General features: G+C 29.9%; 1 protein-coding gene across 2 annotated transcripts in view; it reads right to left on the reverse strand.

Moving 5' to 3' along the window:
• Positions 1–182: 182 nt before the first annotated feature.
• Positions 183–20,013, reverse strand: part of LOC143251914 (exosome complex component 10-like) — a 46,307-nt gene continuing 26,476 nt past the window's right edge. The window contains exons 7-15 of one of the 2 annotated variants that reach the window (XM_076503276.1): positions 18,627–18,750; positions 17,995–18,143; positions 15,334–15,426; positions 13,068–13,160; positions 8,372–8,449; positions 3,984–4,128; positions 2,376–2,529; positions 2,074–2,138; positions 183–435 (exon numbers count right to left, since the gene is read on the reverse strand). In XM_076503276.1, the coding sequence (XP_076359391.1) occupies positions 2,480–2,529; positions 3,984–4,128; positions 8,372–8,449; positions 13,068–13,160; positions 15,334–15,426; positions 17,995–18,143; positions 18,627–18,750 (732 nt within the window). In that variant the 3' untranslated portion in view covers positions 183–435; positions 2,074–2,138; positions 2,376–2,479. Of the gene's footprint in view, positions 436–2,073; positions 2,139–2,375; positions 2,530–3,983; positions 4,129–8,371; positions 8,450–13,067; positions 13,161–15,333; positions 15,427–17,994; positions 18,144–18,626; positions 18,751–20,013 lie in introns of those variants that run through there. The other variant, XM_076503277.1, reaches the window with a different exon arrangement.

The raw sequence follows: 20,013 nt of genomic DNA on the forward strand, positions 1-20,013 counted from the left end.
GTCTTGGTGACCTGAAGACAAAAGACTTTCGAAACGTCTTTCTCTAACCTTGTGTCTCCACAACAGGCAGTTGCGCTCTCCATTCTACAAAGTTTCATCAATGTTGTTCTGTTCTGTCTATAAACTCTCAAGCAGTGTAGTTGTATAATTTGAATACCAAAGAGCTTTGAAATCTTCAATAGTAGTATTTCTGAAAAACAATTTACTGTAACAGGCATGTAATAACATACACCTTTTACATGTTTTTTTTCAACTCTGCGAATAAAAAACATTGATAAAATAAAAAATAAAAAAACAGCTTGATACACAGCCTTCATTTTTATGTTGCTATCTCCTGGGCCACTGACAATTACTGGAACTCCCTTGTGAAGACCCACCTTTCTAATATGTTACACTTCTCCCTTCTCTCCTTCTCCTTCCATGCTGATTAACCCTCTAAAAGATAAAAAGGTTTCAGTGAAAATTATACTCAACAAAATGTTGTCATAACCCCCTTGAGACAGCTGCAGTATAATATATGAGAGTTAAGTAGATATACCAGAACTTTTAATGCAATATGTGTACCGTCAGAAAATTTGGCAGACTTAGTAAAGACTGCAAGCCTTTTGTGTCCAAACACTCAGATTTTTTTAATGGAATATTTTTACTAAAGATTTGTTTGTGAAAATAGAATCTGTTTCATTGCTAATCTGAACTCAAAGTCATTTTTCATGCCAGGATTAAAACTATTCTTTGCTATCAAAATATCAAAAAAATTATTTCTGTAATTTCTATAACCTCCTCTCATTACTGTATCCAATAATATAAAAATGGTCTTTACAAAGCAACCTGATTTGGGTGTTCTAGTGTTAAGGACAGTCATGTATCATTTATAACACATTGTATGTTTGTATATATTATTACTATTTACCACTAACTTCTTAAATTTCACTTACTTTTCTTAAAACATAGAAGAGCAATTAAAGGAGTATAGGAAACCGTTATCTATTTTGGTTATGAATTTTGTTCTTGTTTGTTGTTTGCCAAAGTTTGCTAAGCCTATCAGGTTTTATATGTGAAAGATATGAAACAAAACAAATATTTGATTTTGTTCATTTGAAATTACTATACCAAAACCACAGAATTCCATTATAATTAATCATATGTAGTAACTAAGCTGAATTTGGGGTCTTAAAAAACATTAACTTTTGAACCAACTAAAGACTCAACTTACCAGTTTGATATCTCGAATGGAAAGAACAAGTTGATGTCATGATATTTCAAAATGACTGAGAAAGCCACTAAGGGATATTCTAAGCTTTAGATTGGTTTTTTACATGTCACAGACAGAAGTGGATGTACAGAAGAAAGTGTTTTAAAAAATGAAAAGGGATAGGTGGAGCCACTGTATGTGTTTTAGAAGATGAACAATATCTCACTTATAATGAAAAGGGATGGGTGGGGCCACTGTATGTGTTTTAGAAGATGAACAATATCTCACTTATACAAAAGACAGGGGGTTCTTGTATTTTATTCTATCTTGTAAGCATTGTTAATTTGAGTTCCTAAGTTACACTAAATTAAAAACTTTGTATTTGGACATAGCAAACATAATTTGAACCCACATTCCATTCAACATACCATGTGACACACAAATATTTATATATAGATGTGTTATTTCAATATTTACTTTTAAATTAAGAAACTATAATTAACATGTAATACTAAAACATGAAATATAATCTACAATTTGATACCAAACTTACTGACATAAATTCAAAAAATAACAGTTCAATAAAGTTTTGAAAGCAAGTCAACAGATGAGATGACACGGCCTTTGATCTTTGACCTGTCGAGATAGGGTTAAACGCATTATTTCTAACATGTATGTAGAAACATTCATTTCAGTGTCAAAGTACTTTATCACAAAATTTTCAGCATCAGTGCAATATAATTGTACTTCACCAGACTTAACAATGAAAACTAAGTCTTACAAATCTATACCAAAAATCACTCATCTGCTAAAATAGTATGCAACCATTAAAAACTATCAAAAATAATCATTAATGTAAAGTTGTGTATTATAAAGTTTACCTTGGGATCAAAGTTTTTATCATCGGGGTTAAACTCTTTCCTGTTTCTCTTAGAAATGCTCTGACCTACATAATAATAAAAAAAAAAGTTTTATATTCCTTTTATCATATTAATGTTTCATATGTAAGTTTTCTTATGTTTAAAATTGCAATAATATAAAGTTTTTAATGATTTAGATAATATTAAAAGTAAATTTGAAGTTGTATTTATTTTAATTTGAACAACTTATAGGTTTTCTTTCTGTCTACTTGTTTTGTCCACTTGACATTTTTTAAAAGAATGCCAAAGTATCAGCCACTAACCTTTAAAAACAACCATGTCAGTTTCACTATAATCAAATGCTTGGAACGTTGATTGTGAGGGCTTTCCTCCTTTTGTGGACGTAATAAAGGAAGGTTTTGTAGTTCTAATGTCTGAAATGGCTTCTATCTTTTTTTTCTTTCTTGTTTTTGACAGCTGTATTCAATGAGATTTAACAAATATATTTTTTTTCCTTATGTAAACTAAATATTCCAAACTTTTAGTAACCCATATTCTTAATGCCATATTATCAAATAAAAAGACTTAGTAGAAAAAATATTAATTGCCAACGAACTACAAAACTACATTATAGAAGCAAATAATTTAAATTTACTAAAGAATTAATGATTGCTTTAAAAATTTAGAGATAGCTTAACTGGGCAATGAAGAAAACTTTAGTATGCACATATAAGATTTTAAAATACACAACAATAAATGATATATAGGCATGTATAAGTAGAGTTATTCACGTGTCACTTACAGAAATCCTTCAGTCCAAGGAACATGCAATAATGATAGATGAGACCACAGTTTCTTCAATAAACAAACATTTATCAGAATGTATAAGGTATGTGAAGTATGGTGCAGCTGTTACAAAGTTCTTAACAAATGTAGCCACTGAGGATGGAAAAGTTAAGACCACTGTTGGTCATCTAATGAAGTGCCACACTAACCTTGGGCATCACTTGGCTACAATTGTTTCTTTAGCGAAAGATAGTGCACCAACAATAACAGGTAAAAAGACAGGTGTTGGTGTGCAGGTGAAATTAAAGTACTTCTCCTTTGAAGTACAAACTGATGATGTTACCCATTATCTAAAGTTAGCTGTGACACATCCAATTAAAAAAGTGGGCACTTTCAAGACATTTAGATATAATTTTAGCTTTGTATTGTTTCATGACAGGGTCACATAACTGTACTTCAAAACTCAATAGTATTTAAAAAGTGTATGGGTAAAGAAAAGAAAAGAAGAAAGTGGCAGCTTTGTCAACTAAACACGTCTAGGGATTAGAAGCCAAAAGAATACTTTAGGTCCTACAGGAGTTGTTGAACAAATACAATATATTAGTGTAACATGTAAATTTGTTATGCAGTTTAACACAAAAATCTTTGAAAGTTAAACAGTTAACTCTTCTTGGTAGTCATGCATAGGAAGTGTTGAAATCTTTTAAATATAGTCACAGTTCAGGATACTATTTAGCACAGACAGAGCCATAAAATATTTAGATACAAGAAATGCAAATACACTGATCAGTTATAAATTCAGTTATTCAAATTCAACCAACTTTGATGGAAAGATTTAAGCTTGTCACATCAGATTCTGACTGAGGTAGTCCAACTACACAGACCAATTTTGTGATATAGGACTGCAGTGGGAGAATACTTCAAGATGACCTCTATGTTATAAAGCAATGTCAAAGTAATTATTTGTACATGTGCACTCCCCCCCCCTTTAAGATATAATTACATATTATAAAGCCTAAACCTTAGCTTTATAATATGTAAAAAAATATTTGTACCTAAGCAAAAATGTGAAATGTTTAAAATACAGAATGCATCATAAAAACATTTTTACATTTAAGAAATTAAATCACCATCTCTGACCACACCTGGTGCCTCAGAGGCATTATTGTTAATGCCAACTTTGATTGTTTGGTTGTCAACTTGAATATCTGGGTCTTTGACCGAGTCTTTGGTAGTTTCTACAGCAGTCTGGTTTTCCCCCAGAACAATATCCCTGAAATATGCTTGTAACTGAAAGAATACAAAGTGTCACAGCTTAAACACAAGGAACAGTTTCTATAAATTATATTTACTACTCTTTAACATGTTATACTTTTAACCCTCTCACCCTAGCTACTATTTACCTCACAACATAAAGTTTTAGTGTCTGATATTCAGAATTTTATCAAACTATTTTTTGTTCACATTATACCAATTGGTGTCACATAAAATATTAGTTAATAATACATATTTTAATAGTATATATGTTTTATCCACAGCCCATCCATAAAATATAAGTAAATGTGAATACCCACTATAAAACCATTGTTCTTCAGACAAACCATAATTTCTGTGACCTTCAAAATTTTGTTTGGCAACAGAACTATCAAAAATAAAATCAAAAACCCCTACCACATCCTCCCTTTTAGAATTTGTTATTGATTCTTTCTCATATCTAATTACGTATTACCAATAGAAACCTGAAGTTTTCATATATTAAATGACATACTGTATAACTTGTGTTCTGGACAGAAAATTGTCAGTTTTACTCAGAGTATAGACATCATTTCTTTGACAAAATTAATGATTAGCTTGGATGAATTTATCACAACTTGTTGCACAGCTAGAAAACCAAACAAAATTGAGAGCGTTAGGGAAATTGCCTATTCTGTGTGCTATTAGTCTATGCTAGTAGGTGCATTATTTAATTTAGTAAAAATTATTTAGTGCATTATGACTATTAGTATAAAAGAAAAGTAGAATTGAGTGTCTCTGACAATCAACAGCAAGATAAAAAAAAAAGATTTGGAAAGTTCTTTATTGCAAGTTTATTTGTAATTAAAAGAATAGCTAAAATGAAGAAATAGAGACATTTTAGGTTGGTTAAGATTAGGTAAAATAAATAATAACATAGTAAACATGTTTCACAAAACATGTACACAATCAATTTGTAGTAGCTTGTGGGTAATGTACGTCGATAGCATAACATAAGCTGCATGTTCTCCGCATGTACAATTTAAAATGACACAGACAGTAGTTAGAGCTAAGCTGCATGTTCCCCAAGTGATGTACAATTTAAATTGGCACAAACAGTAGTTATAGCAATCAAAGGGGGTAACAAAACAACAAACAGATGAATACTGTTACAAACTTAAAGCTATTTAGTATAAGTGAAGGTGGCTTCACGTTACACTCTGAAGTAACTCAGTAAAGAAAGAAAAGATAACTTATATTTTATTTTGTTGGTTACAAGGTCAGTCAGATTAACTGATCCTGATTCTGAACAGGGTAGACACAATTATAGATAAAACATGAAGTTTTACTGAAAAAAAACATTTGAAATGTATTTGGGAGGCTTCAGAAACTAGAGAGAGTAGATCTGATATTTTGACACATGAAAAGTATTTTAACCTTAACATGAAAATCATTTTACAGATCAATTACTAAAAACAAATACTCAATGTTTCAGTTTATTAAAAATATTATATTTTAAATGATTTTTTTGTATGTGAAAGATAATGTTAACTGAAAAACTGCCACATTTGTGAAGATATACACACTATTTTGAACATTGGAAGTATTCAATCTATCACAATTTTAAACAAATACAAAGAAGTCATGGGGTTGGTCAAACTGACTAAGCCTGTGTTGAGAGTTAATTAACTGACTAGTTTATACCACAAAAATTCAAAAATATATTAATAATGAGTAACTGCTTTCAAAACAATTAGCTTTATCCCTAAAACAACTTACTCTCAAGACAAATATAAAAACAAGATGTTGCTCACTTAACCATTATCAGAATAATTAATCAACTGGGTTTAACTGTACAAGATGGATGATTTACAGTAATTTCATATATTTAAGTTTTCTGTTTTTACATCAGATACCCACATAAGAAAAATAAAAAACTTCTGAACAATAGTGATTGTCAATCTGTTCTCTGAATAGAAAGGATAAAAGTAAGATAAGAAAGGTGATTTTGTCTTCCAGCTTTTAATTACTCCAAAAAAATAAAAGTCAAGCTACTCTGACTATGATTAATTTTTAAAGCTCTTTAACTCTCTCTACAGATTGCAAGTTTTTATATACAAAATATCCCAATTTTACCAAAATATTTTTTGATACCCTAAAAAATATATATCCATGAATATACCTAGTATCATGGGTATACCTAGTATCACGGGTATACCTAGTATCATGGGTATACCTAGTATATTTTAAGTAGTCCCAGTGTAAAGTGATTTTCATGTTAAAATTAAAAACTTTTCTTCATCTTAAAAATCTCAAATTTCATTTGCACGATTTTAGAAATCTCTTAAATACATTAAATAAAGAAAGAATAAACATGAAAAATAAAGTTCTCACCCAAATATATTTTCTTTCTATTGACTGTCAATGACACTTAACTGTGTCTTTTATTATACTAAGAATAGTATTACCCTAAATTATTTTTATTTAATTAAATAATACATCAAAGAACACAACTTTATAACACGCAAAAAGCAGATAATATCCCACAACTATCACAGTTTTTCTAACTTTCTAATTATGAGACAAAAGCCATTACAAATTTACTCAAACTGGTCATTATTTTTCCTGTAGAAACACTGCTTGTACTTGCAGTGAAATTAATAACTCTGTGTATAAAGAACAAAAGTAACATAATAAATAAAGATGAAAATTTTGGCTTTCTATTGATTATAGATAATACAGAATTAAACATAAAAAATAACTGTTAACAACCCCAGAAAGTGATTTGACAGGTGGGTGTGGCAAGAGAGGTCTGATTTTGTTTGATAGCTCTGTAACCACAGTTGAAGGCAATAAAAATTATGGTTTGTCTGATTTTTTTGTTACATTGAATTTTGTACGTATTGGAGACGGTGAATAAAGCAGAGGAGAGAGGATGTCTAGAGAAAATGTTACATTTCTCAGACTAGGGTAAAATTCAGTTTTATAAACACTACCTTATAAAATTAAGAACATAAAACTGGTATACCATTAAAATATGTATTAGTAGATAATGATTTTTATTATACTAATTAGTATAACACTTCAAAATCCTCAGGACAAGTGCAGTAAAGAATGCCCATGGTAAGAGGGTTAATGAAATGTAGTATAAATTGTTTGAAACATGTACTAACAAATCTTATTTTCTGTTTCAACATGGCTTTTCTGAAAGAACTAACTTGAAACAGTTATCATTTTCAAAACTTACAAGTTGCATTTTAAATAAAACTTCTAAAATGTAAGATCACACATGAATTATAGTTTGAATTAAAAGTTCAGCTACACATTTCAGTGTACGTTTGTTCAATCCTTTCATAAACAGTGATTACCGTTAAACAAAGACAGTCTTCTGGTAATTAGCAATTTAAATATTTGAAGGACTTATTACTGGTACAAATACTAAAAATAAGCACATATATATGTGCTGACATGTATTTTCAAGAAAAATTCTACATAAAAATGGAAAATATGTATAGTTATAGGAATTTTCAAACATGAATTTATACACAAGTTGGATTGAATGGCAACAGTGAAGGACTGTTTGAAATAAATTATAAAGTGTTCTAGTGAGAAATTAGTGACATTGGTTTACAGAATACAAAACAACAGTGCAAACATTGACAAATTCTTATAAACTCTCTCTCATGGAAGTAAAAAGAAATGCAACACACTTGTAGTATGTAAATTAACTAGAAATATGTAAAATGAAGTAGCAGTACTTCAGTAAAGAAGAATAGTTGCACATCTACAATCACAAAGAATGTATAACTTTGTAGGACAAAATAGAAGATATTAGGTTGACATTAAAACAAAACTTTAGATACAACTAGTGAATGTAAAGCACATATAAGGAGTCAAAATAACTAATTAAAATGTCCACAGAAAAGGAGACAGTTTTACAAATATTTTGAGAAAGTCAACAACAAAAAAAAGACATGTAATAATAATAATAAGTGATATAAATACTGAATATGAAGTTGATGGAAACATAAAGAGTACTTTATGTAGACATAAATTCAGTAATGAAATATGAGGTACAAACAAGTTTTGCTTCCACAGTGACAAAATTTAGTGGTGGGCATTTGTACAGCATATTAAAACTTCATTAATTTTTTAGATTAAGTGAGGAAGGACAGTTAACACTTCACTTTCATGAAAATACATTTCAAAGTTGTTCAAACTTCCTCTAAAATAAAGAAAACAAACTACGTTAATTCTACGTAACTTCTATCCTTAAGATGTTATAAATAAAGAAACCAACCCTTTGAACTCGTTCCTCATTCTTTATTTCTGTTGATGAAGTTTCTTTGGTTGAAGAACTGTTCTTGACCATCAAGTACTGAGAAAAAACAGACATATGTATTGTATACAAATAATGCAAAGTAATTCAGTTCAAACATCAACTCACTAATCAGACAAAATCACATCACAAGAACATTTTCCACCTCAAACAGGATATCAATATGCGTATTCTGCAGCATACGTGCCAGCATATAAAGATGAGGAGAAATAAAAACTTTTGCACTTTCCATTCAGTGGCTGAAGAGATACACTCACAGCAACAGAGCTATAAGTTATGATTTAATGACAGTGACTACCATAAAAAAAGTAAATATTATTATCCCCACAAATCAATTAACAAATGCTGCTTACAGTGAGTATTTTGGTTCCTAGTACCATTAAACTACCTGCTTATATCATTCTCTAGGGTGTATGAATTATTACAGATTAGAGTATCTTGAAGCATACAAGGTGGAGAGTTGAGACAATTAAATTACCAACTGTCTCAACTGCAAGTTCCAGCCTACTGCAGTTCTCTTAATGACTTATACAGAGAAGCTATGCCATTTACACATCAGTCTGCTCAGGTATGAATGAGTCAGGCTAGTGAGATATCTTGATGAATAAATCTGAAAGAAAATCTGCTAAATCAGCCCCATTTAGAAGTGAGAAACATCTTTATCCTAACAGAGACTGTTTATAGCACTGAGCTTTGAAAGTGATAACTTTAAATAAAATTCCAGAACAGAAAAAAAAATCAAGTGGCAACAACAACTGTAACTCTGTATTCAGCAACACTAAATATCCTAACAATCCCACACATCAAAGATTAATTAATAACTAAATCTTACATAGTTAAGTCATCAGTAACTTGGATATGCTGCATTTCAGCACATTTCTGATACTATAAATTAATACTATATACAACTTCTACCACACAACAATAATAATGCAGTATTACAGAAAGAATATTAAGGGTCTGGTGGACTGTGGACAGTAAATGGACAGTCTTGTCCATTGACTCATTTCCACTTATTCATAGAGATAAATGTTTGAATAATTTGGAAGGCTGTTTTCATCCATGAAATCTTGAAGCTTGCAACACGGGAAGATGAGATTGAAAATGAAAGTAGACTCCTATAAGTGTTATGTAATGTTATTTAAACTTTGTAATGACATATTAGAAGCTGGATTAATTGAGTTGACCATACTGTTAAATGAATTGCTGTAAAAACCAATGTTATACTGCATATATAAATAGCATTTTTGAGATATCTTTTATCTATCATCATCCAGCCCAATTCAGGGTCTATTACATGATCATTATAAAGTTTAGTCTAAGAATAAACACAAATAAATATCTTTAATATTGTCAATATATCTAAATGAGAATTAGAAAGAAACTTACTGTTCATAACAGATGCAAGTAACTGGTCATGACCATGAAGTTTTCCAAACAATAACTAACAACTGACACAACCTCTTTCGAATAATTTCTAAACTTTTAAAGTTTTATCAACCAATAAACATTATAATATATAAACAACAGTAATTTTTCTGTGTGAAATAAAACTTGAAAATATATATATATATATTAAACAATAGATAGTGCCAGTGTTATATTGGTATTTTTTACCCTGTCCAAGTTCCTAAAAATGTTCATATACATTTTTTTTCAATATTACAAGTTATACCTTTATGGGTCTGCTTTCAATCCTCTACTTTTTTGCCTTTGCCATTATAATTAATAAATTGCAGGTTCAGGTACTTTGCCATGTAAGAATATTTCTTCCAAAGATTTTTTTTCCCAATATGGTCAACTCTACACAACTTTACTGAGAAGTAAATTTGAACATAATGTCAAAACATATAAAAGTATAAATTTTAATAAAGGACCAATAGCAGATGATGACAAATAAATATATAAAAATGATGCTCTTGGAAAAATACTAGGATGTGATACTGAAAGAATCCAATAAATCAATAACAGTGTAAGAGAACTTGTATTATCTTTCTAGTGGGCAGGTAAAGATGGACTGTATCATAATATAAAATCATGGTTGAGTAATTTTGGTATGATGTTTCTTTAACAACCCCAGTAACCAATAAAAGTCTTTCTAATTGTGACATTTTTACTCTTTCTTAGTAAAAATAAAAAAAATTCCAGGTAGTTAAAGTTATAAATTGATGCTAATTAGACTTTTCCAAGTTTCAGTCACATAGACTTACTAGGCTAAAAACCTTTAATATCTTCTTCATTTTACTCATTCTGCACAACTGAATTAAAATTCATGGTAATGGTAAATGTGGCCCTTAGAGATTATGATATTACAGATTTGTAAATGTGGGCCTTAGAGATTATGATATTACAGATTTGTAAATGTGGTCCTTAGAGATTATGATATTACAGATTTGTAAATGTGGTCCTTAGAGATTATGATATTACAGATTTGTAAATGTGGCCCTTAGAGATTATGATATTACAAATTTGTAAATGTGGTCCTTAGAGATTATGATATTACAGATTTGTAAATGTGGTCCTTAGAGATTATGATATTACAGATTTGTAAATGTGGCCCTTAGAGATTATGATATTACAGATTTGTAAATGTGGTCCTTAGAGATTATGATATTACAGATTTGTAAATGTGGTCCTTAGAGATTATGATATTACAGATTTGTAAATGTGGCCCTTAGAGATTATGATATTACAAATTTGTAAATGTGGTCCTTAGAGATTATGATATTACAGATTTGTAAATGTGGTCCTTAGAGATTATGATATTACAGATTTGTAAATGTGGCCCTTAGAGATTATGATATTACAGATTTGTAAATGTGGCTCTTGGAGATTATGATATTACAAATTTGTAAATGTGGTCCTTGGAGATTATGATATTACAAATTTGTAAATGTGGTCCTTGGAGATTATGATATTACAGATTTGTAAATGTGGCCCTTGGAGATTATGATATTACAGATTTGTAAATGTGGCCCTTGGAGATTATGATATTACAGATTTGTAAATGTGTGGATTATGATATTACAGATTTGTAAATGTGGCCCTTGGAGATTATGATATTACAGATTTGTAAATGTGGCCCTTGGAGATTATGATATTACAGATTTGTAAATGTGGTCCTTAGAGATTATGATATTACAGATTTGTAAATGTGGTCCTTAGAGATTATGATATTACAGATTTGTAAATGTGGTCTTTAGAGATTATGATATTACAGATTTGTTTTCTTTTCACCAAAATAAAATTAAGAATTTGATGTGACAACATAGAGCTGTGATCTGTTCTTTAATAATATCATAAAAAAAATCAATTTGAAAACATGTACAACCAAGCGAATTCTCTCATCTTAGAAACTGATGGTATGATTTTATATGAATATTTATGAAACAGTTTGGTTTGTTTCATATTACACTTTATCTCGCAAAAGTCTCCAATTTATTATGTTACGTACGTTATGTATCACAAGCTCAAACAGCCACAAATGTTAATTTAGAAGTTAATTAAATATTGATATGTATTACATTTATGATATTTACCAACAAGATTGATACAGACAATCTTCTTTCTTAACATATATATATATTATCATGTACAAAAAACAATACAAATTATAATAACAGTTATTAAAAACAGTTATCACAGATAATGATTTCTACACAACAGTTTTACAAACTTGTAAACAATACTGAGACTTATATTTGGTCTAGAACTGAGTATTTTACTGACAGTCCAGGTCCATAACTAACAAATTAATTCTAAGCTTAAACTAGCGAGGTTGGTTGGTTGGCCCCATGTTACCAACATTTTACTCATGAAGATATTTAATGTTCTTGTAGAAATACTAATACCACAAGTTAATTTCCTGAAGTTGAATGGTTTGTAACATTCAAAATCTACAAACGTTCCTGATCAAATTCTGTAGTTTTCCAATTAATAAGTGTTAATTACAATGACAGCTTCAGAGGCTTATAGTATACTAGATGTAGCTGACCAATAATACTAATAACTGCATTAGTTTTATATACCAACCACGCAAGATTCTTGAATGTTCAACAATATTCAAAAACATGTAAACCACATATTGCTGATTTTTACTCTCAAGAATGTTCTACAAGTTTAGAGAAAAGGAGGGTCTTGTGCAACACACATCCAACAACATATGTCACATTGAAACACATGTAGGTATTAAAATAAATGTACATTGGAGGGACTTGTGCAATACACATCCAACAATATATGTCACATTGAAACACATGTAGGTATTAAAATAAATGTACATTCATTACAGAATCTACTCACATACAATTAGAAACTGACAAACGTCAGTAAGTTCAGTGTTTGTATTTTTACAAGACTGTTATTATACTTTTTATTTATATGTAGTCTTGTGCAACTATAAAATATCCCCAATATGATGACAGACACAATTGTTTTACATGAAATATTAGTTAAAGGATGTTTGTTTTGTATATCTATCATTATAATGCAATTCATTTTTACAAAATATATTAATAATATATATATATTATATACAAAACTGATTTATCTATCAATAAAAATAAGTCAGATTTTTAAATTCCAGTTACTTAAACTTTAGTTACCTACGAAATTATAAAAAATCACTGTCTAGTTTAGCTAAGTCATGTAAACCCACCCGTTCATATGGTGTTATTAGGGTGTTTATTCCTACAATACTGTACATCTTTCCTTCTTTCTTTCTAGATGTGCCTTTCAAGTCAGAGTCTTCCTGCATTAAACAGAGAAGTAGTTGATCAAACTAGGAAAACTTACAAGTAATTTTATAAACAAATTCTTCAAATAATAAATTAAATTTTAATGTTTTTATTACAGAAAGTTTATGATGTTGTTCTTCTATAAACTTTCACAGTTTTTTATATCCAAGTTTCATTTGATTTTTAAATTACTCAGCTATAAAAAGTTCAGTGTTACTGTAATAGAAAAGCTTTCATTTTGATTTTTAAATTACTCAGCTATAGAAAGTTCAGTGTTACTGTAATAGAAAAGCTTTCATTTTGATTTTTAAATTACTCAACTACAGAAAGTTCAGTGTTACTTTTAAAGAAAAGCTTTCATTTTGATTTTTAAATTACTCAGCTATAGAAAGTTCAGTGTTACAGTAAAAGAAAAGCTTTCATTTTGATTTTTAAATTACTCAGCTATAGAAAGTTCAGGGTTACTGTAAAAGAAAAGCATTTTGATTTTTAAATTACTCAGCTACAGAAAGTTCAGTGTTACTGTAAAAGAAAAGCATTTTGATTTTTAAATTACTCAGCTACAGAAAGTTCAGCATTATTGTAAAATAAAAGCTTTCATTTTGATATTTAAATTACTCAGCTATAGAAAGTTCAGTGTTACTGTAAAAGAAAAGCTTTCATTTTGATTTTTAAATTACTCAGCTATAGAAAGTTCAGTGTTACTGTAAAAGAAAAGCTTTCATTTTTATTTTTAAATTACTCAGCTACAGAAAGTTCAGTGTTACTGTAAAAGAAAAGCTTTCATTTTAATTTTTAAATTACTCAGCTATAGAGAGTTCAGTGTTACTGTAAAAGAAAAGCAAGTAAGCCTACTAAAAGTTTTACATTTTTTAATTTAAATAATACTGACTGAAATACTGTACAGGTATAACTGCACCACTGTGCAAAAACTGTATGATGCCGATGAAGGCATAAGGCCAAGGTGTGACCTCTAATACTGGGAGCGTAACAAAAACATTTTGTAACACACGAGGGTAGCAGTTATTGCAAAATTAATATCTATTACAGTGTTACTCGATTTCTGTCTGTCCCAAAAATACACTTACTAGTTACATGCACATAAGCAAGCACTTCATTTTATTAAATTTAAACAAAACACATACATATATACTTTAGTAGATGTATGTACAACAACACATTCAAAGTTTATCAGCCATTTTAAAAAGATCTAACATTAGGTAATACAATAATGTTAAGTTTATTTATTGATAGTATTAGGTACAATAAAGTTTAGTCCTGACTAAACTAAAGCAAAAAACATTCATAAGTTATACAGTGTTAATTTATTTCTTCATCAAATATAGGCCATACTTAACAAAGACTAACTAATGTCAGGCCTAAGATAAGAATAAAAAATTTTGCATCCACTGTACTTTACACGTGATATAAATACATAGTTGATGATGTTGAACCACCATATCAATCTTTATGTGATATAAATATATGGTTGATGTTGTTTAACCACCATATCAAACTTTCTTTTTTTCACCACATCTATAACCAGGCGTATTCTTTCCTAACGAGAAAGTACTTGTCAAAGAATTTGGAAGGAAATAGTTCTAGCACATTCAATACTACATATATGTTGGTTAGTCAAGTTCAACACCAAAATCAAATACCCAGGAACCAACATCCAGATAATGGTAGGAGGGAGGGTTCCTAACCAAAGATGAGAAATGTTTGGGAAAACCTAATGGATGTATCCCATGGCATAGAATGGCTAGGATGCACTAGATCTTACTCAGTGGGTCAACTCCAGTCCAAAACCAGGCAGCACTGGATATTTATCTTCCATTCCACAGAAGAAAAAGTGCCCCTACAGTGTTTACCTCAAGCCTATGAGACAAAAAGATAAAATGTTCTGCTCAATCTATCTCAATCTATCTATGACTAAGTTTGTACATGTGCACAAACTCTCAAACAACACCAGCCACTAGAGAACCAAACATCTGAGTGATATTAGGTAGAAGAGTGCTTATATAATGGTTCACTCAAATGCAAATAATATATATATATTATATACAAAACTGATTTATCTATCAATAAAAATAAGTCAGATTTTTTAAATTCCAGTTACTTAAACTTTAGTTACCTACGAAATTATAAAAAATCACGGTCTAGTTTAGCTAAGTCATGTAAACCCACCTGTTCATATGGTGTTATTAGGGTGTTTATTCCTACAATACTGTACATCTTTCCTTCTTTCTTTCTAGATGTGCTTTTCAAGTCAGAGTCTTCCTGTATTCAAACAGAGAAGTAGTTGATCAAACTAGGAAAACTTACAAGTAATTTTATAAACAAATTCTTCAAATAATAAATTAAATTTTAATGTTTTTATTACAGAAAGTTTATGATGTTGTTCTTCTATAAACTTTCACAGTTTTTTATATCCAAGTTTCATTTGATTTTTAAATTACTCAGCTATAAAAAGTTCAGTTACTGTAAAAGAAAAGCTTTGATTTTGATTTTTAAATTACTCAGCTATAGAAAGTTCAGGGTTACTGTAAAAGAAAAGCTTTCATTTTGATTTTTAAATTACTCAGCTATAGAAAGTTCAGTGTTACTGTAAAAGAAAAGCTTTCATTTTGATTTTTAAATTACTCAGCTACAGAAAGTTCAGTGTTACTGTAAAAGAAAAGCTTTCATTTTGATTTTTAAATTACTCAGCTATAGAAAGTTCAGTGTTACAGTAAAAGAAAAGCTTTCATTTTGATTTTTAAATTACTCAGCTATAGAAAGTTCAGGGTTACTGTAAAAGAAAAGCATTTTGATTTTTAAATTACTCAGCTACAGAAAGTTCAGTGTTACTGTAAAAGAAAAGCATTTTGATTTTTAAATTACTCAGCTACAGAAAGTTCAGTATTACTGTAAAATAAAAGCTTTCATTTTGATATTTAAATTACTCAGCTATAGAAAGTTCAGTGTTACTGTAAAAGAAAAGCTTTCATTTTGATTTTTAAATTACTCAGCTATAGAAAGTTCAGTGTTACTGTAAAAGAAAAGCTTTCATTTTGATTTTTAAATTACTCAGCTACAGAAAGTTCAGTGTTACTGTAAAAGAAAAGCTTTCATTTTGATTTTTAAATTACTCAGCTATGGAGAGTTCAGTGTTACTGTAAAAGAAAAGCAAGTAAGCCTACTGAAAGTTTTACATTTTTTAATTTAAATAATACTGACTGAAATACTGTACAGGTATAACTGCACCACTGTGCAAAAACTGTATGATGCCGATGAAGGCATAAGGCCAAGGTGTGACGTCTAATACTGGGAGCGTAACAAAAACATTTTGTAACACACGAGGGTAGCAGTTATTGCAAAATTAATATCTATTACAGTGTTACTCAATTTCTGTCTGTCCCAAAAATACACTTACTAGTTACATGCACATAAGCAAGCACTTCATTTTATTAAATTTAAACAAAACACATACATATATACTTTAGTAGATGTATGTACAACAACACATTCAAAGTTTATCAGCCATTTTAAAAAGATCTAACATTAGATAATACAATAATGTTAAGTTTATTTATTGATAGTATTAGGTACAATAAAGTTTATTCCTGACTAAACTAAAGCAAAAAACATTCATAAGTTATACAGTGTTAATTTATTTCTTCATCAAATATAGGCCATACTTAACAAAGACTAACTAATGTCAGGCCTAAGATAAGAATAAAAAATTTTGCATCCACTGTACTTTACACGTGATATAAATACATGGTTGATGATGTTGAACCACCATATCAATCTTTATGTGATATAAATATATGGTTGATGTTGTTTAACCACCATATCAAACTTTCTTTTATGTAAAATAATTTCTTTAAATTAAATAAGCTTAAAGCACAAGCTTCCTGTTAATTCAAAGTAACTGATAAGAAACATTTAATAAACTTATTATGAATTACTCATAAAAAATGAATAAAATTAACCCTGTTTCTATTTTGTAAACCATGTTGGTTGATTATTTCCCTGCCTAGAGTAAATTTCAAACAATATTTGCAAGTTGACACTTTATACAATGTTGAATATTCTTAAGGAACCCAAGGTTAATGAATGAAAGTTGCTGGATTCTTTCTCAAAAACCCCTGTTTTCCTCAAGATCAGTGAGACGTAGGGTTCTCAAGAATGAGATGACCTCGAAATCTTTAACTGTTGGTAGATGGAAAGCCAACTGCAAATGTTGTCTATGATTAAACTTTGTTACAAATTTTATTTTAAATTATTACTTTCCCCATTAGTTGAAGAGTATTTCAGCTTGTAGTGTGATATAGCAGAAATTTTCTGATTAAAGTACAATTAATAAATCTACACAAAAAGGACTAATGTTTAAGTACTCCAACAAGTAGTTCAACAAGATTTTACAGAAAGTCACAGAGAAGATGATATATAATATATGCTCTGTTTTGACTATATGTGTATCCTGAAGAAGCTTAATTAAAAATAATAATAATTAAAACAAATGTCTGTGTAATTGTAATATATTTTCTATCATTCACAACACCACAAATTTTTAACACTCCTACGAAAAGACGTTTCTAGTCCTGATTTCTCCAAGCCCGTTCCCCTGGCTGTGGTTTCGCTAGATAGTAGATAGGGACAGTGGGAATTTCGTTAATCCATTCATTAATGGATTTAAATGGCAATTTCATTTAAATACAAAATTATTAGCCTAATATTAATAACCTTTCAAGTTGCTCTGGGGCCTATTAGGCCCCACTTTTCGTAGGAGTGTTAATCATACATTTAAAGAACATTTTTGTTTCATTTTTTTACAAATGGCATAATGCAACTTAATCTTACCTCTGAAACCCAATTAAACAATGTAATAGAAGTTGTATGTTTTCTAGTTGCTGGAGAAAATTTAGATGGTGATTTGAAACACCTATTTTCTGGTGCCTCATCATCTATAAGATATGTATTAAGTGACCCATCTTCTGTTCCTAAGTCATCTTGAAAAAGAAAAAAGTTATACGATATCATTCTTGATGACGAGAAACCCACTTGAAATAAAAATGCATCTCAGAATTGCTGGTATGGGTATTAACACTTTTACTGATAAGGAGAGAACAATGTTTCAACCTTAACCTGAAGATGATCTAGGAAGATACATTTTTATGTAACATCAATATAATGAACTCTGGTACAACTGTTTATCTGATATATGTTAACAGCTACTTAAGTCAGTAATTTCAAAAAGTTTGTTTTTCTTGCAAAAACGATTATAAACTTTTATACAAAGCTGAGAGTTGATTTTCAAAAACTGTGCATTTATTTCAACACACGGATGAAACTGAACATTGTGTTTATGTTATACACCATCAGATTTAACTCTAACAAGTGAAAAATATTCTTTTGATTCAAGCTGAATGAGGATTCTGTACATCTTTCAGTGTAAACAGCATTTTAAATATTAATGTACTGTATCTACTCACCAAACAAGGCAGGTGTATGATCTTCTTCAAGGTGAAGTAGCATGTCATGTGGGCAGTATAGGACATTATTAGTATCAATATGTTTCTCATCAGGAGACTTTAGGAGCACCTCAACATGTTCTGGCTTTAATACAGAAAAAAAATATTATTATCCCACACAATATTTCAAAGAGGCTACAAAATATACAACAGATTTTGAAATTGGCATGCACTTGTCATTACAGAGTACCTAACTGCAGTATTGTTGGCTATTTGATTAACTATAATACTTAGGGTGAGATATAGTTCAAATTGTATTTTGGTCTTACTATTATATTTTAGTTAATTATGTATAAGTTATGTTTAAAATACAAAATTGAAATACTTATTTTTTTTTAAATATTTATTATTCTTTGCATCAGTTCTCAAGGCTTGAGATATTACAGGGTAAACAAACATTTTGCCAAAGGATTGTGTATATTTATCAGACTTTGTAACCTGATTCTGGGACACCACTATGTTGAGATTAATAACAAGTGAGTAATGACAAGAAATATAAACAAAACACTAAAAATTAATATGTGAAAAGACCCAAAATCACATCAACAACAATGTTAAAAAAAAAAAAAGTATTTTAAGCATTTTGCATCCTCCAACAACAATAGCTAGAATCCCAGATTGAAGAGGTGTAAGAATAGGTGCAAATGTTAACTACATAAGCACTTTTTGGACAGTACATGAATAAGGTCCATGCAGTGTGACTTCTCTTGAAGGAGGAACACACACACGTGAGACCACACCACATCTATAACCAGGCGTATTCTTTCCTAACGAGAAAGTACTTGTCAAAGAATTTGGAAGGAAATAGTTCTAGCACATTCAATACTACATATATGTTGGTTAGTCAAGTTCAACACCAAAATCAAATACCCAGGAACCAACATCCAGATAATGGTAGGAGGGAGGGTTCCTAACCAAAGATGAGAAATGTTTGGGAAAACCTAATGGATGTATCCCATGGCATAGAATGGCTAGGATGCACTAGATCTTACTCAGTGGGTCAACTCCAGTCCAAAACCAGGCAGCACTGGATATTTATCTTCCATTCCACAGAAGAAGGAGGGCCCCTACAGTGTTTACCTCAAGCCTATGAGACAAAAAGATAAAATGTTCTGCTCAATCTATCTATGACTAAGTTTGTACATGTGCACAAACTCTCAAACAATACCAGCCACTAGAGAACCCAACATCTGAGTGATATTAGGTAGAAGAGTGCTTATATAATGGTTCACTCAAATGCAAAAACAAATGGACTTCTGGTTCCTGGTTCAGTTTCATGCACTAACAGAACTTATGAGCCACAACCAACAAATGATATGCTGGTGGTATTGCAGCTAACAAGAGTACT

The sequence above is a fragment of the Tachypleus tridentatus genome, chromosome 6 (assembly GCF_004210375.1).
Source record: "Tachypleus tridentatus isolate NWPU-2018 chromosome 6, ASM421037v1, whole genome shotgun sequence".
Classification (NCBI taxonomy): Eukaryota; Metazoa; Arthropoda; class Merostomata; order Xiphosura; family Limulidae; genus Tachypleus; species Tachypleus tridentatus.